The sequence below is a fragment of the Sceloporus undulatus genome, chromosome 5, assembly GCF_019175285.1.
Source record: "Sceloporus undulatus isolate JIND9_A2432 ecotype Alabama chromosome 5, SceUnd_v1.1, whole genome shotgun sequence".
Classification (NCBI taxonomy): domain Eukaryota; kingdom Metazoa; phylum Chordata; class Lepidosauria; order Squamata; family Phrynosomatidae; genus Sceloporus; species Sceloporus undulatus.
The window spans coordinates 24580327-24600855 of NC_056526.1; the positions used below are offsets into that span (position 1 = coordinate 24580327).

General features: G+C 41.4%; 1 protein-coding gene across 2 annotated transcripts in view; it reads left to right on the forward strand.

Moving 5' to 3' along the window:
• Positions 1–20411, forward strand: part of DENND11 (DENN domain containing 11) — a 42239-nt gene extending 21828 nt beyond the window's left edge. Inside the window, exons 2-9 of one of the 2 annotated variants that reach the window (XR_006104240.1) lie at positions 5324–5423; positions 6906–7064; positions 8747–8894; positions 10891–11029; positions 13990–14121; positions 16773–16923; positions 17286–17350; positions 18426–18487. Coding sequence is in view for 1 of the 2 variants with exons in the window: in XM_042470213.1 (XP_042326147.1) it covers positions 5324–5423; positions 6906–7064; positions 8747–8894; positions 10891–11029; positions 13990–14121; positions 16773–16923; positions 17282–17350; positions 18426–18621 (1094 nt within the window). In the remaining variant the exon portion in view is untranslated. Of the gene's footprint in view, positions 1–5323; positions 5424–6905; positions 7065–8746; positions 8895–10890; positions 11030–13989; positions 14122–16772; positions 16924–17281; positions 17351–18425 lie in introns of both variants that reach the window. The other variant, XM_042470213.1, reaches the window with a different exon arrangement.
• Positions 20412–20529: the final 118 nt, after the last annotated feature.

Genomic DNA, 20529 nt, shown 5'->3' on the forward strand with positions numbered 1-20529 from the left:
TTGTTAGGTGAAAATGGCACAGGAATGTGTGTAGGGGTGCACTTTAAAGTCCAAACTTTCCAAGCAGCGCATGCGTACATGTTGCTCTAGGGTTAGGGTTAGGGTTAGGGTTAGGAGGCTTAAAATGCGCCGCAGCTGTGCCTCAGCTTCCACAGCTGCATGGCAGCGGACGTTGCAATTAAAGCCTGACTGCAAACTGCGCATGTTCCAAGACCCCAACTCACTATGCGACGGAGCTTTTAAATGGGCAACTTAAAGTAGCGGCGTAGCAATTCTGGTGTACCGGTGCAGCAGCTCTCATGGCTTCTTCCCCTTCTCGATATGTGTCAGCATTCAGGTAGGACTGCTCCAGTTTCTGCAAAATGTTTGGCTGGGACCATATAGCTATCAGGTCAGCCGTCTCAGTATGAGACCAAGACGTCCCCCTGCCTTTTTTCGGGGTGCTGGTGGATGGCTGTGCCATCCTGCCTGGTGGCAAAGGGGAGCCGCCACACAGCTGTGCCAGGAGCAGCCGAACTGTGCCCGTTTCCAGGTGAAAATGGCGCAGGAATGTGTGTAGGGGGTCACTTTAAATCCCAAACTTTCCCTTTTCACTTTCTACAACCAAAACATCCGCCGGCAAAAGTTACAACTTCCCGCGGTTCTAGCAACGCATGCGCACAACTGGCTCTAGGGTTAGGGTTACGAGGCTTAAAATGCGCCGCAGCTGTGCCTCAGCTTCCACAGCTCCATGGCAGCGGACGTTGCAATTAAAGCTTGGCTGCAAACCACGCATGTCCCGGGACCCCGACCCATTATGCGACGCAGCTGACACGGAGCTTTTAAATGGGCAACTTATATTTGCGGCGTAGCAATTCTGACATATCGGTGCAGCAGCTTACAGACGGAGCTGCGCAGGTACGCATCAAACAGAAAAGAAGTGGGAAAAAGCAGCACCTTTTTAATGCCGCTTCTTCCCGCTTGGGGCGTGCGGGGGGCATGTTCATGACGGCATTCAGGTAAAGCCCGTCTGAAGGCTCTACCTTCATGACGTCATGAGTACATCCCTTTTTGCCCGTCTGTAACCCACCTAGATGAACTAGTATGTAGTGGTTAGAATAGCTTTCCCCCAATGTGGTACCTTCCAGACATATTGAATTATTATTTTTATTATTTCCAGCCAACATACTTGTGCTGCTGGTTGGGGATGATGAGATAAATTGGGCAGATGGCAGATTAGGAAAGGCTGAATTAGAGTGCTGAAGTTAGACCAAGGAGATCTCTGTTCAGATCTTTCCTCACTTCTGTTCTTCATAGCAACAAAGCTTGTTGGATAACTTTGGGCCAGTTGTTCTCTTTCAAGCTACCCTACTGCACAAGGCTGTTGTGATAATAAAATGGAATAACCTAATGAATGATATCCTGAATTAGTTGGAAGGAAGATGAGATTACAAATAGGATGAATAGCAATGGGGATGCCAGGATTCTCTCTGGTCTTATTGAGATGCAGCTTCCAGAAAAAGGTGAAAGCCTAAATCTAATTGTTAATCCCAACTAGAGTGGGTCTCTTGACTCAGTGAGAACTAAGTAAACACACCTTTATGTAAGGTCAACTGATTCATTGATTAATGATTCTACTCTTGTATGATCTAGAAAATGGATTTAGGCCTAAAACTGCAAAAGTGTACATCCTACCTTTCTGTTCAAAAACAACACTCGAGGCAGCTTAAAATATTGCAGACAGAGATGGGGAAGTGATTAAAGCATAAAAACACATCAGTGAAAAGAAATCATACATTGCAATCTGTTTAAAACCCCTTTAACTACAATCAATCTCAAACTAGAAGCCTATTTGAATTTTAAAATAATCCCTTGCCTTACATGTAAATAAATATCACTGACTAAACTTCTTGATACTTACTTGTGAGTACAGAGGGATAGGATTGATATGTAAATGCAGCACCCTGTTGTAGAGCCTGGAGAGATCCTCAGTTAGGTCATTCAAAACTGTTCAGCTATCTGCTGTCTTTCAGACGATGCTGATGCTGATTTGGCAAAAGGAAGATCTAACACACAGTGGCTGATTTAAGTTGCCTGACATCTGCAGTGAAATCATGAGATTTTAACCTGAAGGTGCATGCTGAGGATTCAGACAGTACTTGGTGTGTGTGTGGGGGGGGGAGGACTATGATCGCTCTTTTCCCCCACCTCCAGACTGGCACTGTGTGTGAAAAGTTATTAGTACAGTTTATATTATAACCTCTTCAGACCACATCACCCCTGAGTGCACCAAAATATTCTGTTTTCTCTCCATTTCTCTTTCAAAATGGCAAGCAGATGTGACATTTTGACTCTTCCTGTCACCATTTGGAAGTAGAAAGAGAAGGAAAAAATTTGAAGGTTGGGACAACATTCACCCTTCAGAGAGGTTCTAGTGGACTGGAGGAGGGACAAAGCTGTCCCCATTTTCAAAAAGAGCAAAAAAATAGGACCCGAACAACTACCAACCAGGCAGCTTGACATCATTGACAGGAAAGGTTCTATAACATATAATTAAATACAGTTGGCCCTCCGATTGTGCGGGGGATCTGTTCCGAATACACACACCCCATGAAAATGGAGCTTGCGCGTATTCAAGCCTCTTGGGCTTGACTAGGGTGTGCCCCCATGTGCGCAGCCCGGGCGCACATGCTGGGTGCATGGGCCATTAAAAATAACGGAGGTCACCCCTCTGCACATAATTGAGGTCACAGATCTCAGATCCAAGGGTGAGGAGGGATGACTGTAGTCAGTTTGTGAGCACTTTGGAAGAAATGCTGTGATCACTAAGAACCAGCACGGGTTTCTCAAAAGCAAGTTAAGCCAAACTAATTGTATCTCTTTTTTTGACAGAGTTACAAGCTTGGAAGATCAAGGAAATACGGTGGATATAGTACTGTATAGCTTAGAATCATAGAATCACAGAGTTGGAAGAGAACACAAAGGCCATCTAGTCCATTCCCCTGCCATGCAGGAACTCACAGTCAAAGCATACCCGATTTATAGCATTCCAGCCTCTGTTTAAAGACCTCCAAGGAAGGAGACCCCACTACACTCTGAGGGAGTGTGTTCCACTGTCAAACAGCCCTTATTGTTAGGAAGTTCCTCCTAATGTTGAGGTGGAATCTCTTTTCCTGTAGCTTGCTCCATCCTCATTATGACATCCCTTCAAATATTTATACAAGGCTATCGTATCACCTCTTAATCGTCTCTTCTCAAGGCTAAACATACCCAGCTCCCTAAGTGTCTCATAAGGCCTGGTTGCTAGACCCTTCACCATTTTGGTGGCCCTCCTTTGGACACACTCCAGTTTCTCCACATCCTTCTTGAATTGTAATGCCCAGAACTGGACACAGTATTCTAGGTGAGGCTTCTGACCAAGGCAGAATATAGTGGCACTATTACTTCCCTTGATCTAGACACTATACTTCTATTGATGCAGTCTAGAATTGCATTGACCTTTTTAGCTGCCACATCACACAGTTGACTCATGTTCAACTTGTGGTCTACTAGGACTCCTAGTAGCTTGTATACAGTATCTTGTATATATCATGTATCTCTTGATTTAAATAGGGTTTTCGATAAGGTTCCCCATAATAGCTTTGCAGGAGGCTGGTGAGCTATTGGCTAAACCCAGAGAATGTTCAATGGAGAGAAGAGGGCCTGAAAGTGCTTCAGTTAGGTGGCTCTATAATTGGTTGACAGATTGAATCCAGCGTGCTCTCCAATGGTTGTTCTTTATCCTGGAGAAAAGTGACTACTGGGGTGCTTCACGGTTATGTCCTGGGCCTGGTGTTATTTAACATCTTCATAAATGGCTTAGATGATGAAATAAAATGCATTCTCATCAGATTTGCAGATGACACCAAAGTAGGAGGGCTAGCTAATACCTCAGAGGGCAAGATCAAAATTTCATATTTAAAAGTTTGAGCTGGGTTAAAATTTAGGGAGCTGTGTGTTTAGCTAGGAGAAGAGAAGATGGAGAAGTGACATAGTTTTCTTTAAATATCTGAAGAGATGTAATGGAGTGAGCTTGTTTTCTGCTTCTCCAGAGACTAGAACATGAACCAGTGAATTCAAATTACTGTACAAGGAAAGCGACTCCACCTAAACATTAGGAAGAAGTTTGTTAATGTAAGAACTGTTCAACTGTCTTGGAGAATGGTGTATTTTTCTTCTTTGGAGTTCTTCAAACAGTGGTTGGATGGCCATGATAGATCAGCTGAGCGTTCTAGTTGTGTCTTGCATGGCAGGAAGTTGGACTAGCAGTCACTTCCAACTCTATGATTCTATGCAAATTTTGCCTGAAAAATTAAGGCTTCAGGAGACTGATGAGGGGACTTCAGGACTGTATAAAAAGTAGGACCATAAAAGTTGGGCCCAGGAGCTGCATTTTCCCCACCCTTGTATTAAACCAAAAACAGTGAAATAATACTAGGATTTGTTTTCCCAAAATTAGCCATATCTCTTAAGTAGGATGTATTCAGACTCCTGAAAGACTATGACAGGAAATACTTGATTTCAACAGCTAAATATAATTTTATCGATTTTCATTGTTCATGCTGTGAGCAATGTCTAAATAAAACTAACCAAAATAAAAATAATATGACAGTGGAGTTCCAACATACAACTTCTAGTGGATGTAAAGGAACATGGTCTTAGAGTGGGGAAAACATAAATATATGTTCTAAGCAGGAACTGGGTGCTATTCCAGGCCTCCCCAAGACTTCATTTGATGTTAAAAAAAACCCCACACAAATCTGCTATACAGTCTTTTCTGGGCATCTGAAATATAAAGGAGGGGTCTCCAGTTACAGAGGAAGGTGATTTATGCAAATAGCTAAGTTGTGAAAAAAAGCAAGGAGGAAATAAACTGAACAAAGCCTGAGCCTACTACTTTGGGTCCTTGAGCAGTCACCAGAATAAATCTAAGGAGCCTGATGGCACAGTGGTTAAATGCCTGTACTGCAGCCACTCACTCACAAACCATAAGGTTGTGAGTGAGGCTTGCATCCTTCTGAGGTCACTAAAACGAGTACCCAGATTGTTGGGGGCAATTAGCTTACACTTTGTAAACCACTTAAGGAGTGCTTAAGTGCACTGATAAGCAGTATACAAATGTACTAGATACACTCATGATTACCGTGTAGGAGATCTCAGGGGTAGGAGAATAAATAACTAATAAAGTAGGTTAACTAATGTGTGTACATTTCCATAATTGATTCAGATATCAGATGGTTGGGCAGTTGACTTGGTATTGGTTTATGTCTTTTCATGCTGCATTTTCCTCTCTTCTTCTCCCCAGGTAACATGGTTGAATGGTGTTTGCCACAAGACATTGATCTGGAAGGTGTTGAATTCAAATCTATGGCCAGTGGGTCCCACAAAATTCAGTCAGATTTCATGTAAGTGTACAGAATGTTCCCAAAGTTCTGTTCAAAGTGTACAGTTGTGCGTAGCCTTATGTTGTCCAGAAATGAGCCTGCACAAACTGTACCTGATTAAATGGGCAAGATTCTTGTCATGATTGCCCAGCCAAATTGCCCTGTGTTATGAAGGGCAGGGTTTGTATTTTGTGACGAGCCTTTGGCAGTGTTCTGTATACAGGTACACACTGCACCTCTCTTGAACATTAGGCTACCACTATATCTTATCCCCATATGAATAAAGGGCAAACCAATGGAGGAAAAAAAATAAACAAACTGATAATACTGGGGAGGAAGTTAAACATCCTTCATGACTTTAGTGACAAGTTCTCTTAATGTTTCCCATGTTATATTTTGTAGTAATTGTATATCGAGTGGCAGAACATTGGAATTTGACTTTCATAGGGAGAAGTTTAATTTCTCCAAACCAACCAAAACTGATAGTTCTGCTTACATAAATTTACTGAACACATTTTTACAAGGATGATGTAGCTATGCCATTGGGTTCCTTTAAGTGTGCTTAAGGGAGCAAGAGCCAGTTTTGGGAATGCATGCTCTAACCCAGTGCTTCTCTGATGTAAGGGACTGGCAATTACTGTTTTTCATTGTGCCAGGGTATGGCACTAATTTGTGCCCATTGGCTACAACTGTTTCTTTCCTGGAAACTTGCCAGGGACCTGCAGCCAGTGGCTCAAGGATCAGTATTGGTCCAGGGACCATCACTCCTTTATGGAGCAAATTTCTTTAACTTATCATTCTATGAAGCAAATTTTCCCTTTCCTCTTTAAATGTAATTAAGTGAAGTGTTAGCATCAATGTTATCTGCAAAGAATATTAATTGCCTGCCTCAGAGTGGCAGCTAGCGTTATCTATGCTTTGGTAATTTTCCAGATAGTCTACCCTATAATGTTGTATTTTAGGCGGCCCTTAATGTCTAATCTGATAACTGAAGATAGTACAGAATATAGCTGGTACTATTTCACTGGAATTGTTTGCCAAAAACACATCTTACCAATATTGAAATTTCTCCTTGGTTTCTGATCCAATTCTGAATCCAATTCACAGTGCTTATATTTTCTTATAAAGCAATATATGGCTTGAAACATGTTACTTAAAACAGGATGAGGAATATTAGGCTCATGAATTTGAACCAGCTTGTGGATCCTATCCTCTCTCTGACTCATAAACCATTCTAAGAAGTACCTGATTATACATCCCCTAATCTCTGCCGTCTCCCACAGCTCAGTCACAAGGGGGGACCACCTGTGCACTTCAAGTCAGTTTTGCTTCTTCATTGAGGGAATGTTCTCAACCTAATGGCCAGAGACTGAAGTCCTTCCAGCTTTTGTTTCTACCTCTTCTCCTTTTCTGTGGTTCTTATTGCCCCATCCTGCTGCCCTGGTATATTTCTGTTTTCTCATCTGCCTAGTTATTTTGATCATATCTTGTGTTCTTTTCCAGTTACTTCCGAAAAGGGCTATGCTTTGGCTTGGCCTGTTTTGCAAACATGCCTGTGGAGAGCGAGTTAGAACGTGGTGCCCGCATGAAGTCTGTGGGTATTCTTTCTCCTTCATACACCCTGTTATACAGATATATGCACTTCCTGGAGAATCAAGTCAGGTATGTCCTTTGGGAAGCATTGATGGTTTGGAATTGTTTATTCTTGTAATGTGTCTTGGAAGCAATTTTCATTACACCTGGGGAAGCCAGGGTAGTTTTTCTGGATATACAATACTTTGTCAGGAATGTCCTATTTTGCCATTTTCCCCCCTGAGGGATGGTTACTTTCTTGTGGCATGCAAAATGACATATACACTGTTAAGGAAAAAGCAACATGGGATATACAGTAAATGAAATAAAACATGTATGTGAGAGTCAGGGTGACTCAGCAGAAGCCAATTGAGAACCACACAGGTGTAAATGGTAATACAATTAACAAGTCCTGAATGCCTAGGACAAGAAATGTAAAGTGGATAATTGGACACACCTGACAATTGTTAAGTGGTCAAGGCTGAGATGATGAAATCATTAATTGTAGGATGAACCAAGAGAACCAATGAGAATGATGTACACGCCTACTGGGTGGAAACAGACAACAGTGGGTGGTACCATGCATTGACTATAATAATGACTATGCATCCCAATGTATTTTGTGGGTTGTAGAGTGGATTGTGAGGAGTAGAGTATTGTTGTGTTGGATAGTTTTGGAGCTGTATATAGTAGAATAAAGTAGATCTTTTATTTAAGACTACTAAGTTGTCTGGTGTCTTGGGTGAAGCTACAAGAACCAGCTGGATCCTGAAGAAGGGTGAAGACTTCTGTGGAAGCAAGAGTGAGAAGGCTTGGAGAGTTTGTCGGGGTCTTCAGCCTATTCTCTGTAACTCTTGCTAAGCTATAACCACTGGCCAAAACTGGTCAGCGCGGTGCACAACCAGGTGGTGAGTTCGAGCCAGAGGTGAAGAGCTACAACTCCCATCATCCCTGACATGGAGGTTGAATGAAGCCATTTGGTGGTGCAGGTAACATTCCACCTGTATGGTTTTCCTTGATGAATGAGGAGATCATCTCACACTTTGGGCTTAAATCTTGGAATATTCATCACCGTCCTCATCCAAAAGTGATTGCATACTCAGTGTGCCCAGAGAAGGGCAACCAAAATGATGAAAGGTATGGAAACTATGTCCTATGAGGAGCATCTTAGGGAGCTGGTATATTTAGCCTGGAGAAGAGAAGGTTAAGGAGTGACAAGACAGACATGTTTAAATATTTGAAGAAATGTCATATTGAAGATGGAGAAAACTTGAGAGATTAGGACATGCAGCAGTGGAGTCAAACTACAGGAAAAGAGATTCTATCTAAACATTAAGAACTTCCTGCTGATAAGAGCTGTTTGACAGTGTAACATGCTGCATCGGAGTGTGGTAGAGTCTCCTTTCGTGTTTTTTGAAAAAAGGATAGATAGCCATCTGTGGTGGTTGTGTATTCCTGCAGGGCAGGGGGTTGGATTGGATGGCCCTTGTGGTCTCTTCAAACTGTAAGATTCGATGATGTGTTGAACAGCTCTCCTTTGTGGTTCAGTGTTCAATATCAACACTTTTGCAGTGTCTGTCTTCTTATGACTGTCAGCTGGGGAAGGAATTGGGTGACTGACAAAGAGGACTATGAAGAAAGGTTTCTCTTAACCCAGAGAGAGAACAGTATATGCTGATAATTCAGATTAGGAAACTCATCCTGTTTGATGTCTAGAAGGCCATTCTGTGGGTACTTTCACAACATGCCTTGCTTAATTGCTTGTCTTTTAGGCACCAGCTGGAGATGCCAGGGCATTACTCTCACTTAGAAGCATTTTATGATGATAAGAAAGGTGTTCTCCCTGCTGGTACCTCAGCTTCCCAACAACCCATCCACTGGCTGCCTTCCATCCATAGATACATGTACCCAGAGATGAAGGTGAGGAACATTCAGGTTATATAGTTTTGTGGCAGAATGTACTGATGTCAAAACTAACAGGGGAAGAATAACAAAGTACCTGTATTCAAATACTATATATCCCTAAGTACCATGTACTACAGACAATAAAGACACTATAAAACTTCCTATATCAAATTCTGTTTGCACCAACACCTTATAATAAACAGTAACAATTATCTATTGACCATATACATGTATACAAATAAGATAGCTCATGCAAAGTCTAGTGTATATTCCAGTTCTTCAAGCTCCGCTGTGGAAAAACTTATTTATAATAGTCACTGGGGGTTGGAAGAATAATTTTTATAATGGTTTTTTCCCCACATTTTTATAATAAGTTCACAAAATTCTGAAGAGTCTTCTCCCCCTGTTTGTTTTGACTACTGTTTATGAAACCCTCCTTGTATAGTGTTCTATTTCAGAATGTGCTGATGCTCCATAGTGGCCATATTGCTTGGTGAGTTTAATAGCCAAGATGAAGCTGATTTGGGACTTCTTGCATCAAAACAGATAGTTGGATGGCCACTTGAGTCTGGGAAGGGATTGAGCTTCATGGCTGAATGGAGATTTGAAGCCAAAAGTTTCCCTCACTCATGTTCTACCCAACTTTCTACCATACATCCCTTCATCTTTCATTTGTCATATTTGCATATTACTCTTCTTCCAAAACATCCCAAATAGTATGCTTGGGGTCCGCAGAAACCCATCCAGACACTGACAAAGTCCAGTTCTGCTTATCCTCCATACACATGTCTTATATATTTACTGCATTCAGTCTGTTGGCAGCTTCAGGATCCACTTGCATGGTGTGCAGTGGCTACACTTTATGTGCTCTAGTTTCTGTCAGCAGTGGGAGGTGAGAATAGATTAGAGCATCTTGTATTTCTGCCATCTTAAGAAGTAAATGCATTGGAAACTATTCCCGAATTTATTTCACTCAGGGACTCTTTATATAAGGGACATCCTTCTCTGTCACCCACACAAACACACACACTTCCCACAGACTAAAAGCTATGTGACAGAATTCAAAGTAATGAATTAAAATGTAAATAGAATGAATATCTGGAAGTTCAGCCAGCCCGCTGTATCCACATATTTTTTTATCCCTGGATTCAACCACCATGGCTTGAAAATATTTTTTTTCAAATATAAATTCCAATAAGCAAACCTTGGTTTTGCCATTTTATATAAGGGACACCATTTTACTATGCCATTGTATTTAATGGGACTTGAACATCTATGGATTTTGGTATCCACGGGGTACCTGAAACCAAACCCCAAAGGATACTAAGGGCCCACTGTACTCAATGGTATATATTTAATACTGAAAGAAATACTGTATATCATTTATAGATCACACAGTCCGTGGAAATTGCTCCTTCTCAGTAACATAAGCTTCCTTCATTAATGGAAACAAGTTGAAAAGGAGTCCTTATCTTCCTTAATACCTGTTCTTGTTGTGTTCCTTCAAGTTGTTTCTGACTTATGGTGAACCTATCATGGGTTTTCTTGACAATATTTGTTCTGAGGAGGTTTGCTATGCCCTTCATCTGAGGCTGAAAGAGTATGACTTGTCCAAAGTGGGGATTTGGACCCTGGTCTCTAAAGTCATAATTCAGTTCTCAAACCGTTACACCACACTGGCTCTGACCTGTTACAAAATAATACACTATGTGATAGAACATAGCAGAGATGAAAAAAATCCAGGAATTCCTTTAAAAAATTTTTGCTAACATGTATTCAGTTATTCATTGCCTATTGAAGGACAACAAGTTTGAAAAGAATCTGTTAGCAACTTGACTTCTCTACTATAATCCTGAGAAGTTGGTAGTGACTTGGGGAGTTCCAGGGCTCTCCTCATCCCTTCTTGGAATTTTTGTTTAGTTTTAGCAACCACTCCCTCAGATGCCAAAATCAAAGCCATCTTGTTTGTGTTTTCTCACTCATTTCCTTCCTTGTTTTTCTCCGGTTGCAGATTACACACCCTGCAGGTTGCATGTCTCAGTTCATCAAGTTCTTTGGTGAGCAGATCCTTACTCTCTGGAAGTTTGCCTTGCTTCGCAAACGCATTTTGATATTTTCACCACCACCTGTTGGTGTGGTCTGCTATAGAGGTAAGGCTGGAATAGGACAGGTGGTAGATGCTGACAAAAGTAACACATTGTGTCTTGTTGTAAATTGCAAATGATTAAAGGGTCACCAAAGAGATGTTTAGGAAGCATTTTAGGGTCACCTAGTAGCTTATAGCCAAGATCCAATCTGCAAAACAGTTCCCTGAGTTCCCTAGTGTCTTTGCTGAATTTTAGTCAGGTTTTAGTTTAGTTGTCTAAACTTTTGCCCCAGTTTATCTTGTGAGGAAAAAAGACTTTTATTTGGTGAAGGATAGGGCTGTTTCCACCCTTACAGTAAAAATCTTAGTAAGTCTAGAATTCCAAGATATAGCCTGGTTAGTCTGAAAGACAGTATGCAAAGGGATCTTGTAGCATGTTTTGAGACTAATGGAAAGAAAGAAATTGGTAGCATGAGCTTTTGTAGTCTTGAGCTTACTTCCTCAGATGCATGTGCAAAAGAAGTTGTAGCATAAACTTTCATAGATTTGGTCTATGTTTTCATGCATCTGAAGTAATAGACCAAGTCTACGAAAGTTTATGCTATAACTTCTTTTGCACAGTCTCAAAGGTGCTACAAGATCCCTTTGCTGAAGGAGTCTAATGGTGTTTAGTCCCAAGGCAGTACAGTTGGCCCTCCTTTTTGTGAAGGATCTGTTTCAGACCTCCTCCCCCCGATGAAAATGGAGGCTCACGCATATTCGAGCCCCATTGGCTTATATGGAGCATGCCCCCACACGTGAGGCACAAGTGTGCACGCTGGGCGTGTGCGCCAATGAAAATAGCAGATGTTGCCCCTCTGCAGATATTCAAGGTTGCGGATCTCAGACCCACAGGTTAGGAGGGGCAACTGTATTATAGGGACCTAGGGAGCTGGATATATCTGGAGAAGAGAAGGTTAAGAGGTGATATGATAGCCCTCCTTAAATATTTGAACGTATGTGATATTGAGGATGGAGCAAGCTTGTTTTCTGCTGCTCCAGAGACTAGAACGCGGAACAATGGATGCAAGCTGCAGGAAAAGAGATTCCACCTCAACATTAGGAGGAACTTCCTGATAGTAAAGGCTGTTTGACAGTGGGACCCACTTCTTCGGAGAGTGGTGGAGCCTGCCTCCTTGGAGGTCTTTAAACAGAGGCTGGATGGCCATCTGTCAGGGATGCTTTGATTGTGATTTCCTGCATGGCAGCGGGGTTGGACTGGATGGCCCTTGTGTTCTCTTCCAACTCTATGATTCTGTGATTCAATAGTAGGAATGAGCAAATATGTGGAGAAAGCAGAGTTAATGGGATCCACTGGACTCATGTGGGAAGATACATTCCTACTACAACCAGTTAAATTTTTCAGCCACTGCTAAGCCACTGCCACTTAACTCCACTGCTGTAGCTGCTGAAATTCAGCAACAACAGTGGTTTCTCTATGGTGAGGGAACATGCTAGAATGACCTCTGTCACGAGTATCTACTTCCTTTTTGGAAAGGAATGAAGACAAGGTCTTATTTTAGTCGTGATTGCAGTAGAAATATGGGTAGCATAAATTGTGAGTGAAGAGCTGCCAGCCATTACAGAAATCTTAATAAGCTGATTATCTGATTTTTAATTGATTTTTCATACATTTATATGAATAAAACTTTGAAGATATGGGCCTGTTACAGACTGCCAAAATAAAGCTGCTTCGGGTCTCTTTGGAGGTATGCTATTTAAATGATGCATGGGTCCTAAGAGTCCGGAGGTCACGCCAAAGCCACACTCCATTCCTGAGCACTGGAGTGCAAGTTTGGTGCAGCTTCCGGATTCTTAGGGTGCATGCATCATTTAAACAGCATACCTCCAAAGAGACCCGAAGCAGCTTTATTTTGGCAGTCTGTAACAGGCCATGGTTTGGTTTGGATGCACATATTACTGCTTGTATGTGACAGTTAATCTTAAGGTAGGAGATTTGTGTTATCTGAAGCCAGGAGCTTCTGTCTTGACTGTATTCGAGAGTATACTTAGTTGAACAAATGTACACAAAGGCACCAGATCTGAATTTAAAAGCTAAGCAGAGTCAGCCCTGTTTAGTACTTGGACGGGAGACTGCCAATGAATACCAGGTGCTGTATGTTTTATTTCAGAGGAACTGGCAAAACCACCTCTGAGTATTCCTTGCTTAAGGAAACCCTATGAAATTCATGAGGTTGCCATAAAGTGATAGGTCGCGCACGTGCGCGCACACACACAGATCTGTAAAATCAGTATACATCTTTGCTATCAGAAATACAGGTATCATACATATAGTTTGGTCCTACATACGTCTGTCCAGACATAAACTCATTTTTAAGGCTTGTCCCAAGATTACTGTGTTTAGGATTGCAGCTTTAGATGTTGGATATAAATTGCTTGGGTATAAATTGAATGGACTTTGACACTCATCCAGGTTTGGGGACATTTCTGGAATTTTAATTGATACCATTTTACCTGCTGCTTGGTTTTATCTGTTATTAAGTTGTTAGTAGGCTTTTAATTCTGCAGTATTTTATGAATTGTCCATAAGCAACTTTAAATAAATAAATAAAAATAAATAATACCTCAGATTAGCAACTCTTTCTTTAGGCTTAAAATGGCTATTTTAAAATATCTGGAAGTCAAGGACCCTTGCTGAATCATTTCCCAAAAATTTATCAATAGATTCTTATATACATTATGACCATTCCTGTGGTACATTTTATCTTACTAAGCTAATGGTCCTAGTTCTAAACTGCTGCATGTGAGAACTATTTTGGGCAATCAACAAACCTTTTATTACATCATTTAAGATAAGGCCATGTCATCCAATAAGGATGATTTGGTTGTTTCTTCTGTATGTTGATATTTCCTCACAGGGAGCCACTTTTCTGAAACTGTTACATCTTCACTTTTGAAAGTGGGTGCTAGAATTGGAAGCTATTTTGTCCATCCTTCTGATGAAATTTTTGTCCATGTCTGCAGTTTATTGCTGCTGTTGCCTTGCTAATGTCTCCTTGCCTGGAATTGGTGGGACTGTCCCTGAATCCAAGCCTTTCTTCTATGTCAATGTGGCTGATATTGAAATGCTGGAGACAGAGGTGTCCTATGTGGCCTGTAAGTATGCTGATGTTCTATATGTGTGTTGCCTTTTGTCCCTAGGATCCTTCGCTTCTGCAGTGACAAATATTTGGGCGAAAATCTAACGGCTGCCATTGTTGTCTTAGACGTTTTGCACTGAACACGAAGCAACTATGGTCCACTTTATACAATCAGCAAAATTAAATACTAAAAGTTTTATGGGATGGTGTAATGGTTTGCATGTTGGACTAAGAATCCAGGAGACCAGTGTTTGAATCTCTGTTTGGCTGTAGAAAGGCCCATTGGGTGACCCTTGGGCAAGTCACACACTCTCAGCCTCAGATGAAAGCCTGAGGGCAGGGAACCGTCTAACTAAAAGATTGTATGTACAGCGCTATGTAAATTTACAGCACTTTATAAATAAAGGTTAATAATAATAATAATAATAATAATAATAATAATAATAGATGAAGGTCATAGCAGACCCCTTTGAAGAACTTGCATAGAAAACACCATGATAGGTTCATCTTAAGCTTGCCGTAATTCAGAAGCAACTTGAAGGCACATGACAATAAACCCTTTCAGGATTTTTTTGTGTCAGACGTTTTCCCAACAGTAACAAAAACTCAATGTTATGTAGAAGACAGTGAACTTTATCGTACAGGCTCTAGGCACAGGACGAGAATGGGACAAAAGGGGCCTGGAAGGGAACGGAACGAGTGGGGACACATTTTACTGCACACAGGAAGTCCCTCACTCGTTCCGTTCCCTTCCGTTCCCAATCCGTCTCCAGAGTAGGAGATTTTTGAGAACTGTTTTGAACAGTTCTCAAAAATGGCCCCCTCTGGAACGGATGGGGAACAGAACAGAATGAGTGAGGGACTTTGTGTGCAGTAAAATGTGTCCCCCACTCGTTCCTGGCCCCTTCCGTTCTAGTTCTGTGCCAGCAGCCCATGGTGCGATAAAGTTCAGTGGCATGAGAAGGATAAAATGAATCTTTGCCACTAACTGTTTTTATATGCTTAGTGCCCCCTGCATTTAGTTCCTTTTCTAGGGAACATCCAAACTTGCAGCATACAAACCACCCAACCATTTGTAAGTATGGATGTTTCTGAAGAATTCTTGAACTCTGGTTCACACCTGCCAGACAATTATGATGTGAATTAAAAAAGAAACAGAATGGACTTACAAACATATGTGAAAGTGAAGCTGACAGAAAGTCAATTCTCACTGTCAAAGCCACTGTCAACAAAAAAATATTGTTCTGATTCTTCGGAGACATATAAAAGTGCGGATGAGCAAAGTCTCTTTCTGTCCGGGATGAGGCCAAACCTAGCAGTGAATAAGGCTAGAGCCCAGAAGGGCTGTGAGCATCCTTTCCTCTTCTACCAAGTGGGCTATAGGAAGAAAGCAGATTCTTCTTGCCAGGAGATCAAATTGCTTGCTTGTAAAGGGTCATAGGAGTCATGAAATTATGTCAAGGGACACAATGGGCCCATGCAATATAAGGTGCTATAAGGTTATGTGGATGTCAGATGGAAGCTTTCTGAAGCCTATAATGCAGAGTATAATGTCCCTCCTTTCTGTCATCAGGCCTTCACCAAATACAGCTTCTGCTTTCCTTTCCCTTTGTCTCCATCATGACTTGTCTGCCTTCACTTCGTTGAACTATTTGAGCAGTTTCCTTTTTAAAGTTTGCTGCAAAGATTTTGTGTGGTTTGGTGCTGAATTTGGGTAGATACACATGTGCTATGTGGAGAAATGCTCTTGGTCCCTGGACCCACTGAGGCTTTTCATCCTTGTGTTTCAATGACAGACTGATACAGCTGTCTTGTCCTTTGATCTGGGCTGTTTACCTTTACCAAAACTTTCTGTGGACAGAAAGAACCAGACAGTCCCTGTTTAGCTTAGCTGTGAACTCGCAGGATAGTTCAAAGCAAACAGGCAGGCAAGAAGCCATTTCTAAGTTTCAGGACTGATAGATGACTTGTCGTGCAGGGTTCTTGGAAGGTCTCTGATAAGGACTGTTTTTATGCATTTCGGAAGAGCATCATGCAACATGCAAGCAAGATGGAAAGGGGTAGATGAGTTAAGAGGACAGTCATTTACAAGGTTCCAGTGATCTGTGGCTTGCTGGTAGAAATACAGGTTGACTCTCCCTTATCCAAAATGCTTGGAACCAGAAGTGTTTTGGATTTTGGTGTTTTTTTTAAATTTTGGAATACCTGTATTGGCATATATGTATATAATGAGATATCTTGAAGATGGGACCTAAGTCTAAACACAACATTCATTTATGTTTCACATATACCTTGTACACATAGCCTACAGCCTACATGTTTTAATAGCTTTGTGCATGATACAAAATTTGGTTACACTGAACAAAGGTGTTACTATCTCAGCCAGCCATGAAAAAAGTTTTGGGTTTTGGAGCATTTCAGATTTCAGAATTACAGATAAGGGAGACTCAACCTGTAGTCTGGCCTAATTTCAGAATTCAAAGGCTCTGCTGAAGTATAAGGTGGTTGGAATTTTTAATTGCAAACAAAGGAACAAGGGTGGTCTGCTTTAAAGACTTTCTGCGTAAATGGGCAGGGTTCAGATCATACTTTTCTTTTCGATTCAGTGGGACTAAGTGCAGTTAATGGCTTGGATTCAGACCCATTTTCTTGTTGTATTTTCTGCAGGCACGACAGAGAAAATCTTTCAAGAAAAACAGGATCTCTACGATGTCTATGTGGATAACCAGAATGTGAAAACACACCATGAGCACCTGCAGCCACTCCTCAAGATTAATAGTGCAGACAAAGAAAAATACCGGAGGCTTAATGATCAGAGGTAGTACCATCAAAGACTAGCATGGGAAAATGTTTACTACATTTATGGGTAGTTTGAGTGTGGAAATTGGAAGCAAAGCTGTATTTACCAACTTCAGACCATTTCATTCTTCTTCCAAAGGTTTCAGAGAAGACTGTTCTTAAGCTCAAGAGCCTGAAAATAAATGCTATAAATACACAAAGTGTCAAGAATAAAGTGTTTGCTGTCTAAACCTAATGTCCCCTAGCAGCACTGATGTACGGATCAAATGACCAGGAAGTGGCTCTTAGTTTTCTTGAGTCAATTTGGTACATGTTGTCCTTTGAAAAGCTATCTGCCTTCCTGATATGATGGACCTCTGTATGTTTTTCTCATCCAGACAGATGCTGATGTACTCCCAGGAGGTGGATGGGGATTGCAGCTCTTGTGAAGAAGACCTCTTCATCCTGTGAGTTCTTCATATAGGAATCTTTAAGGAATTACTCCATCCTAGGGATGGGCTTGAATCAGATTGGCTCACAATTTAGCCAAGATAGTCTCATCACAACAAAAACACTGAAGCAATTCAGCTTCTTTCTGAGCCCTTCAGAACTAAGATTGAGCCCTTTCTTGTGAAAACCCAAGATGCCATCCTTATCCCCACACCTCTTCCCACTTCACATAGGTTGGCTGCTGCTGTTGGAGCTTCAATGGTGAATTCTCTTCCACCCATGCTGCTGGCACACACAGAGAACAAAGTAGCCTCTGAGAAATGTAGTTTCCTCAAGATCTTCTGCGAGTAGCCCTTGGGAAAACTATATTTTCAGGATTGATTGTGCCTTTTTAGCAATATGCCAGTCTAGGAGTGGAAGGCCAAAACCACCTGTCAGCATTGCTTGGACTCCAGCTCAGTGGTCAAGGTGAAGAGCAGAGCAATAGGGGGAATCTGTTATACTTCTGCTTAAGATTTGATGTGAATATTTTAAGCCACCAAAAATGGATATTCTAAGTCTAGAAATGCCAGTCTCAGTGATATTCTATAGTTATGGTGAACAGAGGGATTGAAAGGCAAGCTAATTAAGTGGTAATATATACATATAGGCACAGATCCTGCATGGCACTAATGTACTCATGGATTATGCAGTGGTTGATCTGTACCACTCTTATTGTACATCTGGACATTACACAATTGACTGTGCCTGCTTATTGTCCATTGCACATTGGGGAATGCACAGTGGCAATCAAATGATAATGTAGCTATGCTCCAGGCTATCTCTGCAGTCCCAGTTAAAATGGAAAATTGAAGCCATGATAAAGAGATACAAAACTGTCCAGATATGCAACTCCTAAGGAATGCATTTTGCATTTAGATCATTTGTTTTTTAGGCTACAGATGGCTACTGCCATTATAGTATAGCTGCCTATGAAGGCTGTTACTTTTTAAGTGGCTAGAACGCCAAGTAAATTAGTTAAATCTAAATCTGTGGCTTCCGATCATAGAACTCCTCTGGGTTTCTTGTGTCTTTTATATTCTCTCTCTGAAGGTTCTTCATGGAACAGAACAACCGGATATTTCAGACACTGATGGAGGTGTCAGCCAGCCAGGACAAGACACTAACAGCTGATCATGCCCGGGGAATGGGCTTGGACCCCCAAGGAGATCGTAGCTTCCTCATGGACCTACTAGAAGTCTATGGCATTGATGTCATGCTGGTCATTGATAACCCTTGCTGTACTTAAAACAGAGGATGCCGGAAGGGCAAGAAAAGGAGAACACCAATTTCTCCATTTGAGGGGATGGCAGCAACTTCAAAGACTATGGGATGCAGGAGGGCAGCTTTACTGGAACTCATCACAACTTGTATCATGAAGGATTGCCTTTTATTTAAAAAAATTCTCTAAAGAAAGTGTTATTTATCTATATTTATATATTTCTCCTGTGAACTATCATTTTCAGATATACCATAACTAAGATGTGATTTTTGTCCTCCAGGATAGACTGCCCAACCATGCTTTCCTACTTTGAGTTCTGTAGAACTGATGGTTTTCCTTCCTCTCCTTCCCACCTGCTCATAAACAACCCAGCACAAGTGGCTTTTGAGAGCCTAGCCCAGATGTGTTGGCCAAGAATTTGGGTGGGTGGAGAAAGCACTTTATTCTCTTGGGGACCAATAAGAAAAAAATAATGCTGCTTTGAGACAAGACTTCATTACCTGGTTACCTGGTTATAGGTTATACTTCTTCAAACTGGCCAGAAGCAACCCCATTACTATTTGTGTTCTTTTACATGACTCTTACCACTTGCCTTGTGCATATTAAAATGCTTGAATTCCACTCACCTGGTGGAAGCATGAGTCCCCAGGTGCCGAACTACAACTTTCAGCTTTCATCACCACTGAACTGCATAGGACTGCTGGGAGTTGCAGTTCAGCAGGATTTGGAAGAACACATAGTCCCAACCTTATTTAGCAGATCCCACTTGGAGAGATGGCTTCTGGCTAGACCTCACTAGGCTACATTTATCCTTGCAGTCACCCTCTCATTGAGGAGTAGGGTCCAAAATGAAATTATTCCTGCTCAAAACCAACACATTTGACCTCAGCCTTTACTTCCAGTAGTGCTTTGCAGAATCTCTCAGCAGTTTATAGTTATTTCAGTCTTTGGATTGCTTCTCACTGAGCTAGCTCTGAAGATAGTTGGATCTAGCTATCACTTTGTTATTTGTTGACCTGTGTTACTTCTTCAGTAACAGGCTGTACAAAGGAGTTTGTATGTTTGGTTATACAGAAAGACATGTAAGCTTCTAACTAGAAAAGCAGTGGTAGGATTTAGTTGAAAAGGCAAAAGACAACAGTGAGGTATGATAGAAAATCTCCTTTAGCCTGTTCTACAGTGAGGGGGTTATCTTTGAGGAAGGTAGGTAAGAGTGATCATGCTGCACACTTGTACATACTTTGCTTGCACAAAGCACTGGGCTTGTATATTGTGGTTTATTTGCAATTTATGAGAACAAGATTTTAAAAGCTGTGAAATAATTTATTAATGAATAGAGCATTTTACAGTTAAAAGCGTTCAGTTTAAACTGTCAAAGGCAGTAATGTGCATCAATCGATGTTCAGTTGCTACATGTGGCTTGGTTTTTGTAGTAGTTTCACTGCTTGTTTCCATAATGAACTAATTTTGATCTACTATTGATAGGCAAATACTGCTCAGTTCTGTGTTTGGCTAGGAGCTAAAGGCCTTTCATGGCTACTTTGTAGTCAGTGCCTCCATTCATAGGCTGGGACAGCTTTTCCCAAATTGGCATCCTCCAACTTTGATCATTTGCAGCCAACATCATCCGTCCCATCTGAGGAAGGCTGGGCTAGAGATAAGCAAGCACAGATGTGCCACACTCCCATATTTAGGCATTTTTGCTATTCTCATCTATGAGTTCTGAGACAGTCTGGGATAGATTTTTGTGGGTTTTTCGGGCTATGTGGCCAGTGTTCTGGAAGAGTTTACTGTATTCTTGAGGTTTCGCCAGCATCTGTGGTTGGCATCTTCAGAGAATGTGTTCTCTGAAAATGCCAACCACAGATGTTGGTGAAACATCTGGAATAAACTCTTCCAGAACACAGCCACATATCCCAACCCCCCCACCAAAAA